Source organism: Myripristis murdjan, chromosome 7 (assembly GCF_902150065.1).
Source record: "Myripristis murdjan chromosome 7, fMyrMur1.1, whole genome shotgun sequence".
NCBI classification, from domain to species: Eukaryota; Metazoa; Chordata; class Actinopteri; order Holocentriformes; family Holocentridae; genus Myripristis; species Myripristis murdjan.
In genome coordinates, this window is record NC_043986.1 from 33,614,947 (window position 1) to 33,640,979 (window position 26,033).

The 26,033-nt window shown below is 40.5% G+C and overlaps 1 protein-coding gene across 3 annotated transcripts in view; it reads left to right on the forward strand.

Annotated features, from left to right (window-relative positions):
• prkcz (protein kinase C, zeta) overlaps positions 1-26,033 on the forward strand; it is a 142,094-nt gene that overhangs the window by 51,768 nt on the left and 64,293 nt on the right. The window contains exons 1-2 of one of the 3 annotated variants that reach the window (XM_030055231.1): positions 9,549-9,642; positions 24,897-24,982. In XM_030055231.1, the coding sequence (XP_029911091.1) occupies positions 9,606-9,642; positions 24,897-24,982 (123 nt within the window). In that variant the 5' untranslated portion in view covers positions 9,549-9,605. Of the gene's footprint in view, positions 1-9,548; positions 9,643-24,896; positions 24,983-26,033 lie in introns of those variants that run through there. The other 2 variants (XM_030055229.1, XM_030055230.1) reach the window with 2 other exon arrangements.

Below are 26,033 nucleotides of genomic sequence, written 5' to 3' on the forward strand. Positions count from 1 at the left end.
CCTTTAAATATGTCAATAAAACACTCCTAGACCCTCTATAGTTTGGCCTGGGTGAAATGTGGATAATGTGATGGAAGTGGATGTCAATACATCCTGTAATCACTGTCCACCTGTACTGGGATGCTGTTTACTCTGGAGCACACCCCTCAAAACCATAACTCATCACAGAGGTGTTGAAATGCAAGCTTAACCAGCTCAGCGTACTCCCAAAACAATTTCCACATTTTTCACATTTCTAATCTATATTAACCCCCATGAGATTTACTACAGAGAAATCCCCTATTGTCACTTATTACTTTGAAATGTTTGATTTAACCCTGGTGTTAAATCAAAAGTGTGTTTTATTAAAATACTTTTTTGAAGAAAAAAAATCCCATATTCATGATCACAGCCAAGACCTGCTGAGTGGAAAAGACAAAGAACGAGGAAAAAAGAATGGGGTCTGCACTTCCTAACAACGGAAGTCCTGACAAATACAAAGATGAAGAAAGGACTTTTAGCCAGTGTTTGTGCACCACCACCTGAACACTAACACATTAAAACCCATTCGATTTGGCAAGATTTACACACAATTCAAAAGGGAGAGAGAAAATGCAGTGTTTCAGCCTGAGAGCAGGTGTTCCAGCCTGGTGTATCATAATCAAACCCAGATTACCGCACAGTGTGTACAGACCTCATCTGTCTCCTCACAAACCCAGCCATGCGCTGCTATGGCTTCATCTGTTTTACCGCTGAGGCTAGCTAGCAGTCTAAATCACAGCCTTTGGTTAATGTCCCTCCCTCATCTGTACACATGCACACACTGCACTCACCAAAGGATCATTTCATCTGTATGGCAACTGAATCATCCAAGCTATTACAGTGTGAGTAGGCAGTGAGTTGAGTGGCATGACATCAGAGAAGTGGTAAACACACAAGTGTGTGTCACTGTGTGTCTGTTGTGGGCTGGGCTGAACACCTGGCTGTCAACAGGCAAATCTGAAGTACCTTGCTCTGTGAAATGCTACAAAATTGTAATGCATGCCATACAAGGATGGGAAGAAGTTGCTCTTTGCTACAGAGCACTCCATCCCTCCCCCATTAGAGGACCTACAGACTCTCACGTGGGCGTTGGCAGCTCTGCAACAAGTCATTACAATTCATTCTTTACATAAGTGGAGAGTGAACGGAAAGGCCTCAGCTATGAGAGGCGTACGCATGTGGCGCAATTTTCCATTTAGTAGCTTTCCTCGGTCCTGCTCGTTTCTATTTTCTTAGCCTGACACATGAGGGGCATCTACCTATCTCAGAACATGTCAGGAAAATTTGAACAGTATAATGCGTATTTCCTGTGTTAAAGCTGCCACAATGTGATATTTTGCACTGGTATTCACTTTCTGTAAATATGATTCTTTTAATGCCGTTTTTTAGTATTTTTTTCAGTATTGTCTTCTTTCCTGAATTTTATTCTTGTCAGGATGGAGAAGCCTCTGAAACAGTATTTAGACCACAGAAAACTGAAACTCTCCCCTGAAACCCAGGATGATAATAACAAGTAATGATGATTTAATAAAAGATATTTATATAAACATGTAGGGAAATTACATATTAGCATCAGATTCAGGGTTTCCCATCGACAACCACTGTAGTAATCAGTTCCACAAAAAATATGTAATCAATTTTTCAGCATCAAAGGTGGATAACACTGACCAGATCTGAAGTTTAACAAAAGCCCAACATAAAACCCATATACAGTGTTGTTATGTAATGAAGTACAAATACTTTGTTACTGAACTTAAGTAGAATTTTCACATATCTGTACTTTGTTATTTATATTTCTGACAACTTTTACTTTTACTCCACTACATTTCCGAAATGAAATGTGTACTTTTACTCCGATACATTTTGGAAGAAGAAGAAGAAGAAGAAGAAGAAGAAGAAGAAGAAGAAGAAGAAGAAGCTCCGCTTGCCCGAGCATGTCACACATGACACAAGCTATGATGGAAGCACCTGCAGCAGCAGAGTGCTGCTAACATTACCACTCCGGTAGCAAATGACGAAGATGATGAAGTCTGTGGTGGTGACGAAGATAACGTTACACACCTGTTGCCGTATTTGCAAGAATTATTTTCGGGTTAGGGTTAGGGTTAGTTTAACGGTAATGTTAAAAAGTTGAAGCTTTTTTCTCCTGTACCCAGGTTGCTTTTACTATAAGGAAGCCACAATAAATTCATTATCAAAATTCTAACCGCTCACTTTGTTTAAATACTTTTACTTTTACTTTAAGTACTGAAAATATCAGAAAATTACTTTTGATACTTAAGTACAGTAAATGTCAGGTACTTTAAGACTTTTACTCAAGTAATATTCTAAAAGGTGACTTTAACTTCTACCAAAGTCATTTTCTGGTAAGATACTTGTACTTTTACTCAAGTATCGCTTTCAAATACTTTATACAAGACTGCCCATATATCAGAAAAAACATATATTGATCTAATCAAGGGTAATATTTGTGTCGTATAATTTTTATTTGACTTGTATTTACACCTCCTCAACTGAATTTACATGTACAGCACACTGTATTTGAATTTTTATTATGATAGCTCATTTCCTTATGGAATCTTATCTTATTTGAAAATACATTACCATGAATAGATGCTATGCATATTCATATACTAATCACCAAAATCCCTGTATTTAAATATTTTTCCAAATCTTACTATGGAAACTGACCTCAGGCAACTACTGAAACTAGCAGTCGGTGGAACAAGGTGTCTATGTGGCTCAGTGTAGGGGCTAATAGCACATCTAAGCTCATCTTATTTGGTTTTGTCATAATCAGAATGAGAGCTTATCTGGATTATTGTAAATAGGATAGAGTGACTGCTGCCGAGGCAGTAAAAAAGCAGAAAAAATGAGTATCTATGTTTATTAACAGGAAAGTAAGCGCAGTCCTTGTTTGACAAGGCTCCTGTAGAGACACTGTATGAGAGCATCACACCATAATTGTCTAACTCAAACAGCATGTCACTGCCACAGTCTTCGTATTGTTTGTCTTGGAGGCAAATAGAGTGAATGCTCAACATCAGAGCATTGAAGCATTTTAGTGCTGTGGTACCACATGCCAATAGCTAATACATGCATGCTCTCTCTGTATTGTGACAAAATCAAGAGGAAGTGATAGCCTGCTGGCTTTTATGCAACTCAGTGTCTCTAGTCTACAACCCTTTGTGTCTCTCTTAGATAACACATTGTTATGAAAGTGATAGTTCACCCCTTTCACTTAACATACCTGTTATGTAGGACAGTAATAGTGTATTCTCATCAAAATTAGAATGTTAGCTTGGGGGAAATCCACCTCAGTGGCAGGAGGCTAACAGTTATTTATTTATTTCCCAGCCTTTTTGCAACCTCACGCCAGTTTGGTCTGTGAAAATCTGCTACACATCATCAAACTTTGGTTATTCATCAATCTCAGTAGATTAAGGCAATTATTTTTCAGAATGTTAGCTGGGGGGAAGTCCACCTCAATGGCAGGAGGCTAACAGTTAGCATTTGGAGCGTCCAGCCAGTATCCAGCACTCAGTAACAATGAGAAGAAGATAACACCACTACTGTCCTACAGAGCAGCTGGGGGGGAGGAGAAATAATCTAAAATTTCAAAATGGGTGAACTATCCCTTTAATGTAAATTTTCTGTGTAATATCATAACGTCACTGTTTTCAACGGTGTCCCTGTCTTTGGGAGTGAAGATACAGGACTGATGGGATTCTTAGTTTCTAGTATCGGGGGAGAACCACTAGATTGATTTTCCATTACATCACATTGAGCTGTGTATAATGTATAGAGAGTCAGGGATCTCTTGTACTTTTTGATGAAAAATGTCATTGCAGCCTCTGTCTGTATGGAATTGTTTTCAGTTTTGTCACAAAGCTGGGGTTTAGCCTTTTGATATTTTAACCTCTCTTTGCTAATGTAATGTACTCATCTCCAGCAGCAGAAAATCTCTCTCCAGGGAAAATTCTATTAAGAGGCACCTGTGCCAAAATTGATTTTGGCCTGTCGGAGATGGTAAAAGAGGCAGGAAATTGACATTTTGGTGCGATCTCAGGTGGGGGTAGTTCGGCCTCTGTGGATTCAATTTAAATTGTCCATAAACAGGCAGACAGGCTGTGAATAACTCACTGCTTGGCAGATTTCATAACAACATCATAGCTCCCAAAACCACCCCCACCCGACCCTTCCATCCCAAATCCCCTCTTTAATTTGAAGTAGTGTACAAGATTGGCTTCACGTTGCAGGCCTGTGGCTAGGGAACTGGGCAGATGATTTTCTGGGTCGGGCTGAAGCAGATAGGTTAAGCTCAAGTGATACTGAAATCCTGTGCACAAAATGGAACAGTCGATACATTTTTACTGAAATTGACTGGTCTCAGGAAGCTCCTAGTTTCATAAAGAGCAAAAACAAAACAAAAAAATGTTTCTTGGTCCAACAAAGCATGTTACAAGTATTTTTCTTCAGTAATAGTTTTGCTTAAAAATTATTGTTAATACTGCAGTAGGAGTAGGAAGAATGAAACAGCTTAAGTGAAACAGCATGGGCTGGAAAGTGGGTTTTGAAAGCCAAAAATCTCAGCACCTGGTCAAGTATTTATTGAGTCATTGATACTGATCAGCAACCCTAATCCCGGACAACATTGCAAAATAGGCATCTTCGAGTGTACGGTGTAGTATTGACTTTTAGATGAATGTAGTATCATGTTAATCAAGGTAATATTTGGATGCATTTGCTGTCAACATAGAAAAATGCAGGCATCAGCTTGTAGCTATCGACTGGGTCATCGTAACATTTCTGCACACTGTTATCACACTACTGATATGTCGTGCTCTCCTTGCACACCAGCAGAAATGAGTGCCTCCTCTTTTTGATATTTATCACACTACGTACAAACTTCATGTATGAGGTCAAATTTTGATGCTACTGCAAAACCAAAAGAACCTCTGGAACTGTGGGTAGAGGTGGGAGCACCTCCAGGGCTTGGCGGAGGCTGGTTCCCACAGGGGCCAACTGTACTAAACATAAACTGCATGAACACATAGTACTGTGCAGCAAGTCACCTTAAATAAAGGTTTCTGCTAGATGATATTAAGTCCATAGTAATCCTGGCTGATATTACATAATACTGCCTGACCTCCCTGCTAGTGCTAGCATTGATTAGTGGCTAACTGGGTTGGTCTGATGAAGGACAAGTTCATCAAAATGCATACACAGCTACTTTAATTTGCCCACTTTGAACATAAGTTCATGTATGTTCAGAAAACTCTCTCATCCTCCCACTGTGGGTCAGTTTTCCTCCACCTTTTTTTACATACACTGGCTCGAAACATTTATGTTAAATAGCATTGGTCTTTCTGACCTGAATCTGATTCATATCACCTTAGCCCCCTAACCTGTGCCGCATACATCAGTCCCATCCTCTCAAATCCACAGGAAAGGGTGATGAGAGCACAGTTTGGGAAGAAAGCGAAGAGATCTGGGGCGCTGTGTACAAAAGATGCCCCGCTACGCTGCAGCCTGATGTTGTGGACCGGTTTATGGATTGCATTTCATTTATATCATAAGCTTTCTGTCCCACACATCTGTTGGGGTTGCCCCTGCCGCAGAGGCCTCCCAGGGAAGAGCTTATGAGCTTACAGCGAGAGAGAGAGATGTTTTCCTCTTCATAACAAAGAGAGTGACTGAGAGATAGAGGCAGAGGGAAAAAATGTTACCTACAAAAATAGCTCTGCCTCAGTGCAGACAGTTAGGAAGGCAGTCATGTTTCTGCACCAGTGGGACATGATGAGGACAAAGCACTAATCTTTATAGGCATGAGAATAGGATAATACTGGCCCAAACAAAACTCAAGAAACAAAGCCAGCAGAGGGGACTTAACAGTCAAATCCCTCCTAACTTTGTTAAAGGACTGGCATACTGTTACATTTCTGTCTGTTGTATAAGTGCCATCTATACGAACAGCAAAGCTGCCAGGCAAAAGTGGGATTCAAACTCTTTCCTCCACTCAGACTAGAAACACTCAAGCTTTAAACCACTCATTCACTCTAATGAGCGTTAGGAAAACAAGTGTAACAAGAAGTTTAAAACAGCCAGGGCTGTGCTTGCTGGACCCTGTCCCTAGAAATGCTTAGCTGTCACCACAAGGACTCTCCAGTATTTTACTAATGAAACAATGAATATTTATGTATTACTACAATTACTCCAGGCTATATGTCGCTTTTTTTTTTTTTTTTTTTTTTAGCCCAGTAGACCTGATTGTTTTCCTACAATGTGTAAATTATTATTGCCTTTTCTTATTTTTTATTTTATTTTTTTTTTATTGCAGTTTTCAAACCAACTCAAACATGAATTGTCCAATCATGTTTATTACTCTTATCAATATTATTATTAATGATAGTATTGGCTTGAGAGAATAACACACACCGGCAACAAAAGACATTTCAGTCTTGTTCTAAATATATTTTTGTGATTTTTCTTCAATATAAATATTTTCTAAATTTCTAAAATGCTGCAAGATATTACACAAATGATATCTATCTTGTCTAATAATCAACATGGGGATCTTGCAGTGGACATTTTAAGCTTTCAGAAAAGCTTGTCAATTGTTGGAATTTGGTTGAAGCTCTGCCTTAAAGCTTGTGTCGGTAAGAGTGGGTGGGCCTTCATCGATGCAGTGAGGAAGTAAGGAATGGCAAGCTGTAGCTACGGTATGCCAAATTACTATAGCTAGTCTTTTGGAGGTAGGGGAAGCAAGCATGGCAGTGGTGCACATCTGTGTGCACAAGATATGATTGGATTGAGAGTGTGACGCTTCGCTGAGATGATTGGTTGTTTTATTCATCCCGAATGGATTTTAACAAATGAGATTCCAGCCCCAGGAGCAGCCTGAAGACCGGGTGTTTTTTCTCGATGAATTTAATTTGGACTGGAACCTCTGTATGTAATGGTGATTCTGAGAAAAAAAAAAGTAACCTACACAAGCCTTAAAGCCACTTCCCTAGTCTCTTGGTTACCTCAGACGCTGTGGAAAAGACTGCGGCTGACCTCATTCTGTTGTGGGGCTGGATTTGGAGTGTTTGGTGTGTCCTACTATTGAACCTCTGCAGTGAATAGCACTAGCCTGGAGCACATCTGTGCAGAAGGCTAATCCACAAAGGGCTGGCCCCTTGCATATAATTCTCCCACCGGGCAACCACTTTAGCATGTACACACCAGCCACACAACAATGGAGTCAGTTAAGCAAGGCTAGGCTAAGCGACGTGCTAAGCAGAAAGGGAAGTGTGCTAAGCTGCTAAATTGAGCCAGCCGGTGTGAGCGCTGCTGACTGGCTGTGGCTGACGCTGTTGTACTGGAGGAGATGGCCTCATTTCAGAAGTCTTCCCCTGAGTGGGTTTTCCCCTTTATCTTCCCACTCCCTCTCTTTCTTGCCTTGCCTTCCCCCTCCTCCATCGATCAATTTCTTTCTGTCCTCCTGTCATCCCCATCTCTTACACCCCGCTCTTTTACTTCTCACTGCCTTTTACTCTCGTTCTTGCCTGGTGTAACACAGGCCTGACCAGGTCACCTTGATATGCCTTGCGGTTTTTGTTATTTTGCAGCTTTAGTGTTTTGCACAAAGCCTGCAATCTTATGTAATACAGCACCAGATAGACTGATGGCACAATGGCCCATGAAGGTTAAGACCATCATAGACAAAAGGGGCTGAAGTGTTATTTATCATAGGCAGAAAAACAGGGATTTAGCCAGGCCATTATGTAAATATCAGTGGATTGTGTTTAGCATTGTGGATTGTTGTGTGCATGCTTTGTGAATGGTTTTATCTGGGCTCAGTTGGCCGAGCATGAAGCTTGTAAAATTGTTATTTCTTTTCAGTACAGGTTACACATAAGTCTTCATTTTAGTTGACTAAAACTGTGATGAGAAGTATTTTTCTAGCACAACTTCCTCCAAGAGACAAATGAGACGAAACCTAAACAAAAATGAACCAAACAGAAAAATTATAGTCATATGGGCAAACTCTAATTTTGATACCAAGCACAGCATAATAACAAAAGCAAGGTGAAAAATACAAGAAGCTATAATGAGGAAAGTCGCCCAATCTGTGTATAAAGGTCACTCACAAATAATTTAATGCGGAATTTATAGAGAAAAAAATGTGAACAACAATTCAGTAGAGTTAAAAACTTTGTTTTCATGAACTGCAAAATTCAAGATTCAAATGCTTTATTGTCATATGCACAGAAAAAAAAGTTGTTTATACAGTGATATTCTTACTGTGCTGTTCCCACTAGATGCCGTCAATATACTTAAATCAGATAAAACTAAATCTACTGATAAATATAAAAATCAATTAAGTTGGTTAAAAAGGGTAAAAAGTTAAGAAGATGGAATATAAATAAAGATAAATAAATATTCAGACAGAATTCAGACAAAAAATAAATAAAACAAATGTCTGTCAAGGTTAACTCTGTGACACAGAGTGGCCCTTGTTATAGACAACTTATGTGTACCGTAAATTTCCACCCACTCTTATCACTCCAAACTCACAATGAAGCATCACTTTGATGTTATTTAACTCTTGTTTTCCATCCCATTGCTTTCCACAAGTGCGTGACTGGCAGTTGTAGCTGCTCCTAGCTTCATTACAGAGCCTGCTTTCAGCTGTGCTGATAAAGAAAAAATGTCTTGAAGGTTGCTTTGATAAAGCTGTGGGTCCAGCCTAGGGAATGGCCTTACACCGTCTGTGAAGGAATGTAGAAAATGCTTGCACAACCTCCCCGGTGTTGCAATATTGGAAAGCAGGGAGAGAGGGAAATCTGTCCAAGTCCTCTGGTTGGCTGGGAGAAGGAAGGCGCAGTGTGTGCCTGTCCAACAATAAAAGGCTTTATGGAGTCAAAGGTGATACGTATGGGGTTTGATCATCGAGTCATCTAAGGAATAAACCTGAGGGGGAAAAAAACTGTCTGCAAGTGATGTACGCATGTGTTTGTATGTGCTAAAAATGAATCGGCAGACAGGTCTCCAGGAAAGTATAGCTGTCATCCAGGATGTGCTCCAATAGGAACAGTGCAGCCACTAAAAATAGTCCACAAGGTTTAAATTTAGGGAAAAAATGTGTTGTGTGCAGATACTGCTGTTACATAGCTAGGCCTGCCATCTTGTGGGTTAAATATTGCAACTGCATCAAAGGCTCCTCTGAAAAGCCATGTGGTACAATCCAAGAGGCTACTCAGTAGGGAACATTTAATACACAAACAAAAAAGAAAAATGAAAATAAGAGAGTGAGAGCGGCAGTTTGTGCATTTTGCATGCATGTTTGCTTCTGAACCAGTGGAAGAGTGTGTATGAGAGATGAACAGAGACAGAACAGAGAGGAGTGGAAGCAAATACGGAGAGAGGGAGGGAGGAGAGAGCGACAAAAAGACACTACCAAAGCTGTTTGGTAAGAGGAGGAGGAGGAGGAGGAGGAAGGCTGGATGGGGAAAGGAGTAAGCCAAGGAGGTGCACCATGAGATCCAGGGCGTGAAAGCAAAAGGAGCGTGCGGAGCAGTTCTGTTTCAGCGAGAGGGATGCTTCTCACGCTACTTTTCTACCTTCGAGTTAAAGGTAGGGGATCCGGGGTCAGCAATGCATGATTTTGTGACTGTGCTTTGGCCGATGGTGCTCAGCCGTGGTGTGCGTGAACCTGAGCTGAAACAGACATCCAGCTAGCCACACAGATTTTTATTTAGCTGATTTTTGACGGTCATTAGATAGGTAGTGACTTTGATGATGGCGACATCATGCGCAACAAGGAAATGGGTTCATTTGATGAGGCACATTCTGCCTTTTTAATATGAATTCTAGAAAATACATTGGGAGAAGTGTAACTCTCATTATGCCTGTCCTGTTGGTTGAATGCAAATATTAAGTCGCACTACAAGCTAATTCCACTTCCATGCAAGGTCATTTTTACTCCACAGTGCCTCTTAAACAGAGTATGGCTTTCATCTGTGCATCCTCTGCTGCATCTAAATTGAATATCCCCCATTTTCCTTTTGCTAGCCTCCCTATCTTTGGCTGCTTACCGTCAGCCCTGACAGCTTCTGCCTCTCGGTGGTACTCAGTACAATGGGGACTGGTGATTGGGATCTGTGTAACCTATTTAAAACCCTCAGAGTCAAACTGTGTCTGTGGAAAAGTGACTTCTAATGTGGTTGTAGTGCACATATATGTCTCATCTCTGTCATGGCAAGGAGAGGGGTGGCTCTTGATAACTGCCAGTTTCTAGAGGTTTAACCCTGTGAAACCCAGGGTTTTTTTGAGTAATTTTCCTGTATTTGTATATATATAAATACAGGTAAGTTCATGGAAATTTTGTAATAGTTTAATTTTATAAATATAGTTTTTTTCACTAATTTTTTGCTAAATTTTATGATAGTTTTCTGGCCTTTTCCTGCAAATTTTTTGGCTATTTTCTTTTTTCTTTTTCCATTTTCATCAATTTTGAAGTTATTTTCTTGTAATGCTCTGGTAGGGCTGGGGTTACGGTTAATATCATATATATATATATATATATATATATATATATATATATATATATATGTATATATATAATGTGAAAGTAAGGTGAAAAGTGAATCTGCTCATGTTTCAAAGCCTTATAGCAATAGTTCAGTGCTAGGACAAAATCAGCATTGTTCTTTTTGAACATCTGCAATAACAAAATTATTAATAAACATTGAAATGACAAGCCACAAATAAGCTGAGTAATTCACAAAGTAAGTGTACACTAGAAACAACCGCAACAAAATTACAGAAATAAACAGACACGTACACACAAACAAAATATCAAAAAGAAAAAATGGAAAAATAATGCAACGCAGTGGAAAAAGACACAGAAACAGAGAGCCTCTTGAGGCTGTTTGGTTTACACATATACACCTCATATTACATACATATTAGATTATACATGTTAGAAATTATATTGTCCCAACCTGGTAAATGTCAGGTTCCCTTTGTTATGAGGTGCAGATACAATAGAGAGAAAACAAAATCAAAATTACTTTCCAGTCAAAGACTTCTCATAGAGCTTGTCAAAGTCTATGGCTTTATGTTGGTGTGTGTGTGTGTGTGTGTGTGTGCGTGTGTGTGTGTGTGTGTGTGTGTGTGTGCTTGATTCAAAACAGCCTGTCAGAAGCATAGATGTTCAGGCTTGTTACATAACCTTACTGATGAGAACTGCTTAAACACATCCTTTATTGTGTGTGTTGTGTTGTGTGTGTGTGTGTGTGTGTGTGTGTTGTGTTGTGTGTGTACTACTTTACTGGCCAAATCTGGGGAGAAAAAGGAATGGTTTCTTTTAGCCTATGGCAAATTTACTGCGGCCAGGCAGTTAAACTAAAACATAAGACAGTTTTAGGTAATGTTCAGTGAGTGGGATTAACACATCTATCACCACACACACACACACACACACACACACACACACACACACACACACACACACACACACACACTACAACTGATATAGTGAAAATGGATATGCTGACTGGTTGCTGAGATCTCAAAACTCATGTACCATACTCTGTCAAGCTTTCCATTCACATACTGTCAAAGTAGCACTAGTTTGGATGGCCACATAACTAACAACGCACACAGCCTAGACTGAGTTTCCATAACTGTCCAAAGAAAAGTTTAACTTGTATTTGTGGAGGGGTGTAGGGTTGGGTTGAAATCATCACTTAATTGTAGGTGTATGGGTTCAGTGCCATTAGTAGGGTTTTCAGTGTTTGGGCTTACCTCCTGTCATCAAAGTAGCTGAGGTGTGACTGCAGTGGTTTTTGACAGCATTTTACCTAAAAAATGCAAGAGCAAACATACACTATATTACCAAAAGTATTCGCTCACCTGCCTTTACTCATACTATGAACTGAAGTGCCATCCCATTCCTAACCCATAGAGTTCAATATGATGTCGGTCCACCTTTTGCAGCTATTACAGCTTCAACTCTTCTGGGAAGACTGTCCACAAGGTTGAGGAGAGTGTTTATAGGAATTTTTGACCATTCTTCCAAAAGTGCATTGGTGAGGTCACACACTGATGTTGGTCGAGAAGGCCTGGCTCTCAGTCTCCGCTCTAATTCATCCCAAAGGTGTTCTATCGGGTTCAGGTCAGGACTCTGTGCAGGCCAGTCAAGTTCATCCACACCAGACTCTGTCATCCATGTCTTTATGGACCTTGCTTTGTGCACTGGTGCACAGTCATGTTGGAAGAGGAAGGGGCCCACTCCAAACTGTTCCCACAAGGTTGGGAGCATGGAATTGTCCAAAATGTTTTGGTATCCTGAAGCATTCAAAGTTCCTTTCACTGGAACTAAGGGGCCAAGCCCAGCTCCTGAAAAACAACCCCACACCATAATTCCTCCTCCACCAAATTTCACAGTCGGCATAATGCAGTCTGAAATGTACCGTTCTCCTGGCAACCTCCAAACCCAGACTCGTCCATCAGATTGCCAGATGGAAAAGCGTGATTCATCACTCCAGAGAACGCGTCTCCACTGCTCTAGAGGCCAGTGGCGGCGTGCTTTACACCATTGCATCCGACGCTTTGCATTGCACTTGGTGATGTGTGGCTTGGCTGCAGCTGCTCGGCCATGGAAACCCATTCCATGAAGCTCTCTGCGTACTGTACTTGGGCTAATCTGAAGGTCACATGAAGTTTGTAGCTCTGTAGCAATTGACTGTGCAGAAAGTCGGCGACCTCTTTGCACTATGCGCTTCAGCATCCGCTGACCCCTCTCCGTCACTTTACGTGGCCTACCACTTCGTGGCTGAGTTGCTGTTGTTCCCAAACGCTTCCATTTTGTTATAATAGAGCTGACAGTTGACTGTGGAATATTTAGGAGCGAGGAAATTTCACGACTGGATTTGTTGCACAGGTGGCATCCTATGACAGTTCCACGCTGGAATTCACTGAGCTCCTGAGAGCGGCCCATTCTTTCACAAATGTCTTGTTTCACAGTCTGCATGCCTGAGTGCTTGATTTTATACACCTGTGGCCAGGCCAAGTCATTAGGACACCTGATTCTGATCATTTGAATGGGTGAGCGAATACTTTTGGTAATATAGTGTATATATATTTTTTAAAAAGCCTTAACAAAAACCAAAACTGAAGGGAAAAGGAAGTCAAATGATAAAAACAAGGTGAGCAGTGTATATGGACAGTATATATAATCTGAAAAATACTGAGAGTAGGACTGGACCCAAAAAGGGAAAAAAAAAAATCCAGAAAATTTGCAAAAATTAGCTGAGCATTAGCAAAACATTTTTAAAGAAATACTAGAAAAATATATTTAGAATTATTAAAATGATATATTTAAATGTGAGATGAGTAATGCCGGATCGATGTCTGCATCCTTTTACTGTAATCCAGCCTTAAAACCAGGAAATGGCAACACTAACGCAATATGATGATACCCAGTATTCCAGCTGACATCTAGTCTCATATCTGTTGCCCAGCCTCAGTTCTCTGGACAGCAGGACCTTTCCTCCTTTGGCCTCTGCGTCGCTGGTGTATGAGCCTTGAGCTTTGGCTGAGCAGTGAGCATGGCCCCAGCAGACAGGATCTGTCCTTGATCATTACACCATTCTGCAAGTTCACTGTCTTCTTTGTATTTTGTCTTTATCTTGCATTCCAGTGTTAGTATCCAAGCAGGGCACAGTTTATAACTTTTATAGCCAGGATTTTCTAGAATCACTGCTGGTGTGGCACACAGTATGCCAGCTCCTTGGTTTCAGTTATGGCGGGGGTTGACATCTGCTGGCATACTGTCTGATGGAAGCTTGTCACTGAGTCAGTGCAGCTCTGGCAGTGGCAGTTGCTAACTTGCCCGTAATCATAACTGATGTGAACAACTGTGCCATTTAAGGAACTGCCATGTTCTCTGTAATCCATCCATCTCCATTTGTAATAACACCAATCTAGTCAAGAGGTGTTTTCTGCTCTCCTAAATACTACTGCTAATAATAATAATGAAGGTATAACATGTGCATTTGGTGTATAAATTTACACTTGTTGTATCTAATTAAAATTATACAGTACAGTAAATATGTTATGAATATGTCACCAATCAGCTAAGTCAGAGGTGGATGACAATGACTGGATCAGATCATATGCTTTATGACCTATATAGTGGTTTAACCTCAACAAAATATGACCTTGAATAATGCACATGCATAGCAGCACAGTAATAGCATGCAAAATATAATATGCACCATAGATATTTGCCACATAGCAACCCAGCTTTTCAGAGGAGACAGAAATATTACTCTGCCAGGAGAAAAGGTAAGGTTAGTTAGTAGGCAGCGACAATGTGAATAGAGCTTCGTACACAAGGAGACATAATTTTTTGAAAATGCAACTTCATTTAAACATAAAAAACCTCTGTCCACATAGTAGCATTTTTGAAAATATCTTGGTATACACAAGAACTCAGAAACGCATACATCTTTGCAATATGAACACGTGCAAAGAAGCTGAGGGGTGAAATGCAAGAGCAAATATACTAAAAAAAAAAAAAGTCTTAAGAACAACCAACACTTTAGGGAAAAGGAAGTGGAATGATAAAAACAAGGTGAGTGGTTTATATAGACAGAGGAGGTCGAGCTCCTCCTGAAAGTCACAAGTGAATGTAAGTTTGCCAAAAACAGCTGCATGATCAAAGTGACCACAGATATTTTTGCAAAAGTTTCACGTTCTTTGTTTTTCTCCGTTGATATTAGGATAAATGACAGCTGTAAAAGGCGAAATACCTGTTGGGCATTCCAGTTCTCAGCTGCCCCCGTCCTCATATAGATATGGAGGTAACATGGAGATGGATCTGTTGCCATGGTGTTAAGCAGAGCTGCTGATTCATCAGCACATGGCACGGACTTGACTGCAGTCCAGGGAATCCCACATTTTGTGAATATATGTATGTATACATGAAATACATCCTTGTCTGCCACCAACTTAAGTCCTTACAGAAAACTCGTAGGAGCATTACAAGACTTCATATGTCCTCCATTTCTGAATCAAAATTAAACTGGACATCTTTTGTAATTTCATACACTAAGCAAAGTCTTTACTTTATCTAGTACAGGGATGATTAAAAGGACAATTGAATGAATGCTTCAATTAAAAGTCAGCCTAATGAAGTTAGTCATGCCACTATTGGGCATCCCATTATCACTGAAGTCTAATTGTGTCTAAAAATGCCTCAGGGCTGTTACATTGATCCCTCTTTTGCTTTGCTGGACATGGAGGTCTGCAGTAACCTTGTGTTATATAATGACCTTTAATAACTTTTGAGCAGGAACAATGTGTTCAGATAATAACTTGTCACTTTGCAAAACTTGACAAGTGTTTTAAGCACTGACTTAAAAATAGGGAGAGCCCTGCATAGCAAATATGGAGGGCTCGGTGTATGCAATCACACACTGCTGATTGCTGATTTCTCAAGAACCCATTGAAAATATAGAAGTCTGTTTGTCTGGTGCTTTTTTTGTGAAGGGTACTTGAGAAAGGGCGGTGAGTGTTGCTGGCAGCAAGTATGTTATCACTTTCCTGCTAGTGAGAGGAACAATGTCTGGAAATGAGTCAAGCCCTTGTAAATGTCCTGTCCCAGAGCCTCTGTGTAGTACCACCCCTGATCCCCAGCTACAAGGCTCCCTATATGTATTACCACCAGCCCATCTAGTCGTCTTTTCATCTATCAGCGACAAAATGGCAGGACTGTGTGCATTGGCGCTTGCATCTGGAGGTGTAGTATTGTATTTTGACTCATCTTCGCGGAGCGTGTGTGACACATCTGCTCTGTGTGTATCTTTATCCAACACCGCTACCTCTCTTCTTTCTTATTTTCATTTTGGTGCCTGGCAGAAAAATGGGACGATGCAACACTCGTCATTCTCGGGGGGATGTTGTAATAGGTCAGTTCTTTGAAGGTCTGTTAGTCCGGTTGAAGAGTGTGTTATGAGCACGTTTGAGGCAGCGGTGTTCTGGTTTACGCTGCCTACGAGTTGCAAGGAAGGTCTCAGTGAGACATAAATGATGACATAAAGTCCTCCCTCCCCATCCAGAAATTGTATTTTAATTGGACGGCGTAAGCAACAACAGCTAACGTAATCAGGGGGATTATAGAGGATGTCATTAGCTCCGCCACACTGACAATATGATCATTGCTGCTAAAAAAAAAAAAAAAGCCAAGAAAGAAATAACAGTTAAGCCTGACAGTTGTCATTTGTGCCATTTACATGTATTTCTATTTGTTATCAAAGACATACTATGAAGAATTTGGTTAAAGAGGTAGTTTAGGGGTAGTTCACCCATTTTGAAAAATTACAGTGACAGTGTACTAAGCCACATGCATAATGGCTCTCTAAACAACCACACATCCAGAGTGCCCCATAAGGCTGCAGGAAGGGCAGAATTGATGTTGCGCCAACCAAAACAATTTAGTTAAAGAGATAGTTCACCTATTTACAAAATTTATATTATTTCTCTTCCCCCCTAGCTCTTATGTAGGACAGTAGTGGTGCATCCCCCCAGCTAACATTCTTAAAAATAACTAGCTTAATGCAGTCAAAGAGGAACATCACTTTGCAAGTGTTGCTTTCTGACACTTAAATGCAAATACAACTACTGAGTGCACATGGACAATTTTGCTCCAGTTACTGATCTGGTGAGAACTGGTAAGTTCTGCACTTCCTGTGTCACTCCACACCAGAGGAGCAGTAGTCACCACAAAGATGGAAGTAAATTGCTCAGGTTTACACAAAAATACTAACTTGGTCTAAACAATCTGCTCCATATCATCAAACTTGCTTTATTTAACAGTTTGAATGGATTAAGGCAGTTCTTTTTAACAGTGTTAGCTGGGGGGAAGTCCACCTCAGTGGCAGCAGGCTAACAGTTAGCATTTGGAGCATCCAGTCAGTATCCAGCACTCAGTAACAATGAGAGGAAGAGAGCACCACCACTGTCCTACAGAACAGCTGGGGGGGATGTGAGATAACATATTTTTTTCCAAATTGGTGAACTATCCCCTTAACATTACAGCAGCATTTTCTGTATGGAAACGACTCACATACCCACAGATATCAGGAACTGGCTTTGAAGAGCAGTCAGTCATGTAATCAGACTTGATGGATAAGGGTGGAGCTCAGGTGATTCTGTCACTTCCCATCAGCAACACTTTCTCACTTGAATATAATTTGGTGTGTGAATTCACACTTTGCAGAGGAGTCTGGAGACATGTGGAGACATACACCTCAGGGTAGCAGGAGTCAAGTAGAGTGTTACTGTTATTTCAAACTTTGTTCAGTTTACATTTGTTCATACAGAAAAGTTAAGTAATAGACCCTCTGATTTAAAAATACATTTAATTGGCTGCAACCACATGCAGAGTAGGTTTTCATATTGAACAAATTCCTTAGAATAGAAGATACCATTAATTTGCATGTAAGTGTTCAGAGATCTAAAGTGTGCATTCACATATTCCAGAGTTTCAGAATAAAGACTTTTTTGACATGTACCTAATAATTTCACATTCTAGTATACGGAACACAGATTCTTGTTTTCTTTGCTTCTTTGCTTTGCTTGTTTTGAGCCTTTCAAACGCTTTAGCAATTCTTAAATCTTTCCAGCAACAAAGTTGGCCCACAGAGCAGCTCTTTTGCATTTGCCATGCTTCACTCTTGCTGGCATCACGTCCTTTCATTGGATGAACATGTGCACAAAGAATATTATTTATTAAATACCCAAAGTTTGCTTGGCTTTTTGCTACTTCTCTTCTGTTGAATGAAGTTTTTGCCATCCACTTTCATACCAAACAAAATGTCTTTATAATGTACTAGTCTATTTGAGGCATTTTTTTTTTTATTCTGACTGGGCTAGTATTAAGATGATTCATGGCATATTCAGTTTCATTTACACTCATAGACTGATGCATACAGTCTGTAGACACTTGATTTTCATGCATTGTCATGGCGGCCAAATGTGCAATAGTTTACTTGCATATTTTAACCTGTATCTACTCTGTAACTGCTCGCCTTTTCATCAGAATTTGGCACAGAGTCAAGAGCTGCTGTTTGCCACTTTGGCAAAACATTATACACAACCTATACTAAATCAAATAGGCTGTTTTTAGCACCTGACGTGGGCACCAAAAAACTCTAATATGATGTGTTGGTTCATGTTTGAATGCCAACTCGCCTCTTTGTGCTAAGTGAATGTAATTGGCTAATGTATGCTTCTCTGCAGTGGCACGATGTGTCACCCCCAACTCCCCCCACCTACTAGTATGGGCGAAAGGGATGAAATACTGGGTAACTATGGAAACACGCCGCAATGATTTGCTGAGGCAGGCGGCACTTTCCTTTGGAGGCCTTGAGTTAACAGGATTAGAGAGAATTCACAGACGAGTCAGTAAAGAGCAGGACCTCTTTGTGGCTCCCCCTCTTCTCTCGCTTTCTTTTTGATCCCCCCAGCCTCCATTCAAGGTGGAAAGGTGCTGGGATCAGACTCACTCATTAAACTGGTCCTCCAGTGCTTGCTCGTGACACGAAACACAACTGCTGTCAGTAATGAAACCCTCCGAGGCATTCGTTGCAATGCAACAAGGACAGAAAGTACAGCTGTTGAGTGTAGACTCTACAGTCATGCATACTCTACACTGTACAGTATGCATTCAAGATGGTACAGACCTGCATGACCATACTACCTCTGTGATAACCAACATCAGACCTTTGCGATGAGGAGATGCTGCTAGTCTGACAGGAGTTTTGTTGTTTTGCCTCTTAATCCCCATTCAGCCGCTCAGATGCCAAATGTCTGGTAGAGTGTTTAAATCCCCTTCACTATGGCTGCCTTCTAGCAGCTGCAACCGGAGATGAGCACAATGTAAATTCTAGGAGTGTACAGAGGAGATTCAGTACATCGCCAGTTAACCAACTCCAGGAAATAGGGCAAAGCTTAATACTGAGTCTCAATCCAACAGTCATTACTGCTTGCGAGACACAATATGAAGAGATGTATTTTTTGGTTTTAATAATGTCAACATTGCAAACAATAGGAAGGGACTGAAAGAAAGAAGGGATAGGATTTTTGTGTTAAATACTTGACATAGGGTGGGCTCCCCTGTTTAAGCCAGCTGGGACAGGAGTTCACCCCAGGGCATGAAAAATTAAAGAGAGAGCGGCTACGTGCCCGTTTCACCAGAATTAAACAGAGAAAAACACTGAACCCGAACTTGCTTGCTTGGTAGCTTGTGGAGGAAGGAAGGGGGTGCATTTGTCTTGAAGATTCACTTTTATTTGCAGACAAGGCCAGCGTCATCCTCACAGCTAACTACCCATAGCTGATATATGGTGGGCTGGGGCTACCATGGCAACAGAGGCAAAAAACTGAGTGAGTGGAGGAGGAGACCAAAGCCGCACCCAACACTGGATCACCAGCCAGACTGAAAAACCAGTACAGACAGGGGGAGGTACTGGAGGAGCAGCTTGTGAATAATTTGTGGGCTCTGTAGGGAGTCAGGAGAGCAACACGTGATGCACTTCAACCAACCAATTCACCTCATGCTGCTGTGATTTTGTGGCAAACATTAAGGCAAGAAATGTAAATCAGCAAATGATTTCATTGGTATGGGAGGTTTAACAGTCAGTACTTCAGTATGTAATGCTGACACATCCTGCTGTATATGAGCTACATGACTGCTGTGCTGGCTAAGGTAGTTTCATTCACCAGTATTAAAGAATTGACATTCAGTAAATCTCAGCTATTAGTCTACTGCATGTTTTACATCCAGTAAAAAAACACCTATCACCTGTATAACCTATGTATACACTTTTGTAAAGCGTAACTGAAGCCCGAACCCAAATCTGCATGAAGCCTGACCTCTAATGCTGAAAAGAAGGTATGATGATATTTGTTCTGGAGTCTTGGGGCCCTGTCTTACACCCTGCGCAAAGTGCCGCCAAGCATGATGCAAGTGCCTTGCTAGTTTACAACTGACGCTATCTTGAGGTAGTTGAAAGTGATCGCGTGATTGACCAACAAAAAACAGGTCTGAAGTCAATTGCGCAGTATTTCACTGTTATTGTAAGGGCACATTATCAAGATAGTAATGCATGCCTACATAGGTGGGTGCCAATGTTGGTCCACTCTGCTTGTTCCACACACAGGGACGCCTGCTTCACCTCAGAGAGCTTTGAATCCTGTTGTTGCTGATTTCTCAAGAACCCATTGAAATAGAATCCTGAATAGAATCCTGTTGTTGCTGCAGATGATCTGCTTGTACACTTTGCACAGGAGCAGATCCGTTTGCTCTGCAAAGAAGCCTTCCTTCTTACCTGGCAAATCCGCCATTAAAATAGCAATCCACCAAGGTGCAAGTACAACTGGCTTTTAAAAGGGAATGAGACATGGCACTCTGATCGGTTTGTTGCACGTTACGCCCACAACACACCCATTATTAATTAAGAAACGAACCCTTTGAACCAGGCGCCTGGTGCAGCGACCCTTTGTTCTGCTGTTAAAATAGTGGACTCGGACACACCCTGAATGCACTTGCACATGCCCTGAATGCACTTTTGCAGTGTTCTTCAGACTGTGTGCTTAGATTGTTAAAATAGAGCCCTTGACATTTTTGGACTGAAGCTGCTGACAGCCAGTATTTTGTTGGCAACAAAAATCTAACAGTTTGAACATTTTCCTTATTCACTAGAATTGCCTTCTTGTTAGGGTGCATGTGGATCATGGGACAGTAAAGCTAAAATAACAAAAATAATAAACATATTCAGGCATACTTGTGTGCAATTCAGTCCAAAAGTCACATCAGAATCAATTCAGAACAATATTGACTGGCTAATAATCTGATTTTTGATGAAAAGCTATATATATAACCTTATTTGTGATGTGTAGTAACTTTATTTGTAACAAGTGACATTGCCACATCTTTTGGATGAAGCCCTAGACTAAACTTTAGCAACATCTTAGGGCCTGAAAACAAAACACCCTGCCCCTAATAGAAATAAAATAGTTGCCGTTAATCATATCTGACACCAGGGTAATCACTCATTAGGCTCTAATTCATCTGCCTTGCTGAATGATTATATCCACAGTCGGGATCTCATCTGCACACTGGAATAGGATCCAACCATAACTGATTGCTATGCAGAACAGAGCTGGTGTCAGGTTACAATAATGGTTTTGAAAATTCAAATATGAAATTAATCAATTGTTTTCTAATTTATCAATAAAAAAGACAAAATAGCTTAGCAATAGTCATATTTTAAGCAACCACTTAATTTACTTTGTTACCCTGTTTTAAAAAGTACCTAATATATTATTTCTCAAATTAGTTTTGATAGCATACTATATTGGCTGTGGAAAAATTACACTTTTGCATGAAAATTGATTTTTTTCTATGTGTTGCTTTCTATGTGTTTATTGTATATGTCCATGGATACAATTTCCTGAGCAGTGTGTAGGATTGACTTAGATGGTAGCTAGGTGTGCAGTTGAAGTCCAGAAGTAATCAGGATAAACATCATTCATCAGTGTATTGTCAAGTATCAACTCCCTTCTGCAATTGGGGAAGCTAATTCAGTTGAAACCTTCAAATTCAAACTCAAAATTTGTTTATTCACTGTCATACAGCCATCCCCAGCACCATCCTACCTCACGGCAGGACCTCATTCTCTGTCTGCTGTCTGTATGATTGTCACAGCCAATTTTGGCGTCTCAGAGGGTCTGAGACAAATTGTCAAAATTGAAGTAAGAACGGCATCTTTGCTAGTGTGAGAGGGTCAGCACATCACATCCCGATCTCACAATGTGGCCTGGGGCCGTCTGGGACATCTGAATCATTTTTCAACATATTGGAAATGTTTGTTATTGCTCTTGTAGGGTACAATGAAGATTTTATCTTGGAAACTATCTAGCCCTCCATTGTCTTTGCTATTTTGAATTGGCCTATCCATGAACATGCCCCAAACCCTAGTTGTCATCTTTTCATTGCACATATGCATGTGCAAATAAAAATTGTGGCTCCCTGATGCGTATTTGTTGATGTCTTTATTAGTCATGCAGACTTCTTCACTAATGACCCATTTGGCTTTTCCGTCCAGTAAAAGTCATGTCCCATGAGGCCAGACCTACAAAACTTCAACGTCTCGTCAGCAGTATTTGAAGTTGAGGCACACTCGTTCAGTCTTGTAATGTTGAAACTCGCATTGCTGCCTCATCCCTAATTTTGCACATTATCTTGATGTAAGATGGGATTTGGTAGCTTGGTAGTTTGGCAAATGTGAGATGTCCTGCAACATTTGGTCATGCAATGTACTTCTGGCCTTAATATGTCTGTGGATGTGAGCGCTGTCCTATCTTCTGTTGTCTTTAGTGCTGGCCAAAGTCTTTGACACTGTTTTTGTACCTAGCTGTGGACACAGGCACTGCCCTTGTTTCTTTGCACACCGACTATGACCTAATTTGTCAACAGTGTTTTCTTGCTTCATCTCTTTTCTTATGCCTTTGTCCACATTACTGTCCATTTCACTGTCTCGGCATCCTTTGCATGCTCAGCCATCCTGGTGGAGGATCCTTTAATGAATTGTCCCACACAAGGTTTTCTCGATTTCTTTCCTAATTGTTAATTTTTTGAGTTTTGAGGGAGTTTTTTTGTGCATGAGAGTCTAAGGCTGATGATGCCGGGTGGGCAGGGTTAGGGTTAGGGTTAGGGAAGAGGGCATGCTAGAACTTGCTATTGTGTGTATTTTTTTGGCTTTTTGTGTTTTTTTTGTTGGGGCTTACAGTTAGGTTTCCCTGTCAGTTGGGAGACTGTCAGATTTAACTTGCTTCAAGGAGTTTTATCACTGGTCGTTTAGTTTCCTACTGTGGTCACCCACGATGGCATGATACAGTTTTGTATGTTATTTCTGCCAAGAAATAAAATCATACTCAAAATGACAAGCAACATGTGAGACCAAGAGAGAGATACACACAGAATCAGAATCAGAGATACTTTATTGATCCCCGAGGGGAAACTGGGCTCACATACTGCCACCTACAGTATTCCTGTGATATTTTTATAGTGTGTCTATAGACGTTCAGGAGTGTGTAATGAAAAGACATTGCCCCACTACAGCTGGGGAAAGGCCTACAAATTGGTATGTCTGACTTACTGACGTTATTCAGAATTAACATAATAGAGCCCCCCAGTGGTAATACCTGCAAACGCTACACAAACTTTATGTCGTTCATAAAAATATTCTATTCTGTTTTTAAGATCACATGAGTATTATTGGTTTAATATGTCCATTTTAGACCAGAACATGTCGCAAAGCAAAATATAGCTAAGGAAATTACCTTTGACCTCTTATAGCAAACGTAACTTTAATTGACTGAATGATTGCCTTCATCCAATAGCCAGCATCCACATCCCTTGATATTTCTTTGCCCTTAAATGTTGTATTAATTTCAAAAATAAGTTTGGAACAAAGTTAAAACCCCTTTTGTTGCCAGACTGTGTTATTCTTCCTGTTCTCCTTGACAGCAGATGGCGCAGTGCTCAATTATATCCTCACCAGAGGTTGTTTATTTCACAGACTTGTAGGCCTGTTATTACTATTACTGTTAACATTTAGGTGGTGGTGATCTTATTGTTAATAAATCATATGATATTGGTAATTGTAATAAAGATGTTTGGACTCAGAGAGATGCACAAACCATGTTTGAGCCAGATTGTAAACAGTAAAGCAATAATGATTTATATTGTGGGCAAAGAAATAGGTCTATTGAGCAAAAAGACAAAAACGTAGCCTAGAGTTAATGTTACAATACACAAATGTACATTGTTCTGGTGGTCAAGTACTGTAGTGTCATATCCAGTTTGGAGAGAGACCTTGCTGAGAACTTGCTGTACAGCTACAGCAGCCTACACTGGGTGTAGGCAACAAGTAAAAAAAAGTGAAGGAGGGTTTTGATGAGATCACTTTACTAAAATGTTGTAGTTAAGTGGTGCACTTACGTATACAGACTGCTAGCAGGTCTGTTAGTCTCTTCGTTATGGTTTTAAATGTGCACAAAAATTAGCCAAGTTTGCTTTGGAAATGCAGTGTTTTGGCAAAAGTGTTTTAACTCCCTTTATAGTAAATGAAATATCTGGAGGGATCCACCCTATCTCCTAAGCACACCGCTACCCTCTTTGTGCCCAGCAGTTTATTAATAGCTGATTACATCATCCTAGTATAAATAGCTCACACCTTCATGGTCTCATCTGAATACAAAGCAATTAGAGCACTAATAAGACCCAGGATGATGGCTTGAAGAAAGGGATAGAGGCAGGAAAGAGGAAGGATGGTGGAAGAAGGAAGGGATGATAGAGACATAGAGGATGAGGCTGGTGAGGGAGGGCATGGAGAAGGAAAGAAGAAAGCACTGAGTGAGTGTGTGTGTGTGTGTGTGTGTGTGTGTGTGTGTATGTGCGTGCGTGTGTGCGTGCGTGTGTGCGTGCGTGTGTGTGTGTGTGTGTGTGTGAGCATGCGTCTATCTCAGAGAAACCTGATGGTTGTCCTCCCCCTCGTGCTTTGACAGTTTTCAGAGAGAGAGAGAGAGAGAGAGAGAGAGAGAGAGAGAGAGAGAGAGAGAGAGAGAGAGAGAGAGAGTGGCTTAAAGGGCTTTAGATTTTGCCTCTGCTTTTAGCATTCTCTTCCAATCGCTTTGTCTCTCCACCTCCCTCTCTCTTTCACTTTAGTTTACCATACCTCTATCCTCCTCTCCATCTCTTCATCAATCCCTCATCATGCTGCTACTCTACAACTGTTTCCTCTCTCTCCTAGAGTCGATCTATCGCCGCGGGGCCAGAAGATGGAGGAAACTGTACCGAGTCAACGGACACCTCTTCCAGGCCAAGCGCTTTAACAGGGTGAGTGTCCTCACATCTCACTGACACAAAGGGGAAGCACATGCCTGAGTAATAGTTTTAGCATGTCTACTTCAAAAAGTATTAGCTGGCGCAATAGCTGCAAACCCTACATTTTGACAGATGTCTTCATCAGGGGAATGCTAAATTTTGATGATTTTTTTTTTTTTTTTTTTTTTTTTTTGGACTGCGAGGGCCAGCAAATAGCATGACTCTGCAATATGTGATCTCCAGCAGAAGTGGTTTGCTGTGCTACAGCACTGTGATTGGTGATGATGAGCATGTATATATGTATTATGAGAGAAACACAGCTGGCAAAAACAGACTATTTCCTGATTGAACATAGCCAATCAAAGTTGTAAAGCTCTGAAGAAGAAACATGAAGTCCAGCTGGGGAGATCTGATGAAAACAAAGCATGTTTAGCATGCTGTATTAATGTGCTTTCATTTGCATTAAGCCAAGAGAGGACATGTGACCAAATTGAAGTGCAACTTATGCAACATAAAATCCACACTGCTACCAGTCCCTTTTACATTTTTTGGTGAGGCTACATAATTCATGTTATTTGCATTATTTCATTTGCTTTAATTTGAATGCATATAATTCTTGAAAACTCTATGTAATATTTGCATCAAAAATGCAACTTAATTTTTCAGACATTTTAAGAGCATGGTACAGTGTGTAGCATTATAACATATCTAGTTGTTGCAATGATTATTTACCTCATTGCAGGAATCAATTGCTTTTATTCAAGAGACTACTAACACAATAATATTTTTGAAAAAAGTGTGGTTGTGTTATTCTTCTGGCCATACAGTGCAGTTTGTCATAAACATACTGCGGCTGAATTATATATGACAGGTAATCAAGTCACTGCTACAGCTCAGCTATCTGGATTTTGATGAATAATTAATGGTGACCTAGTTATGTATATCAGTTTATGTGTTATGTTTATTTCAGCTCTGTACTACACACACAAAAACACCTCAGTTGTGCCATTAGAGCCGAGTCTTGCTGTGCCACCTCAGCTTATTTGAGCAAGTATTTATTTCA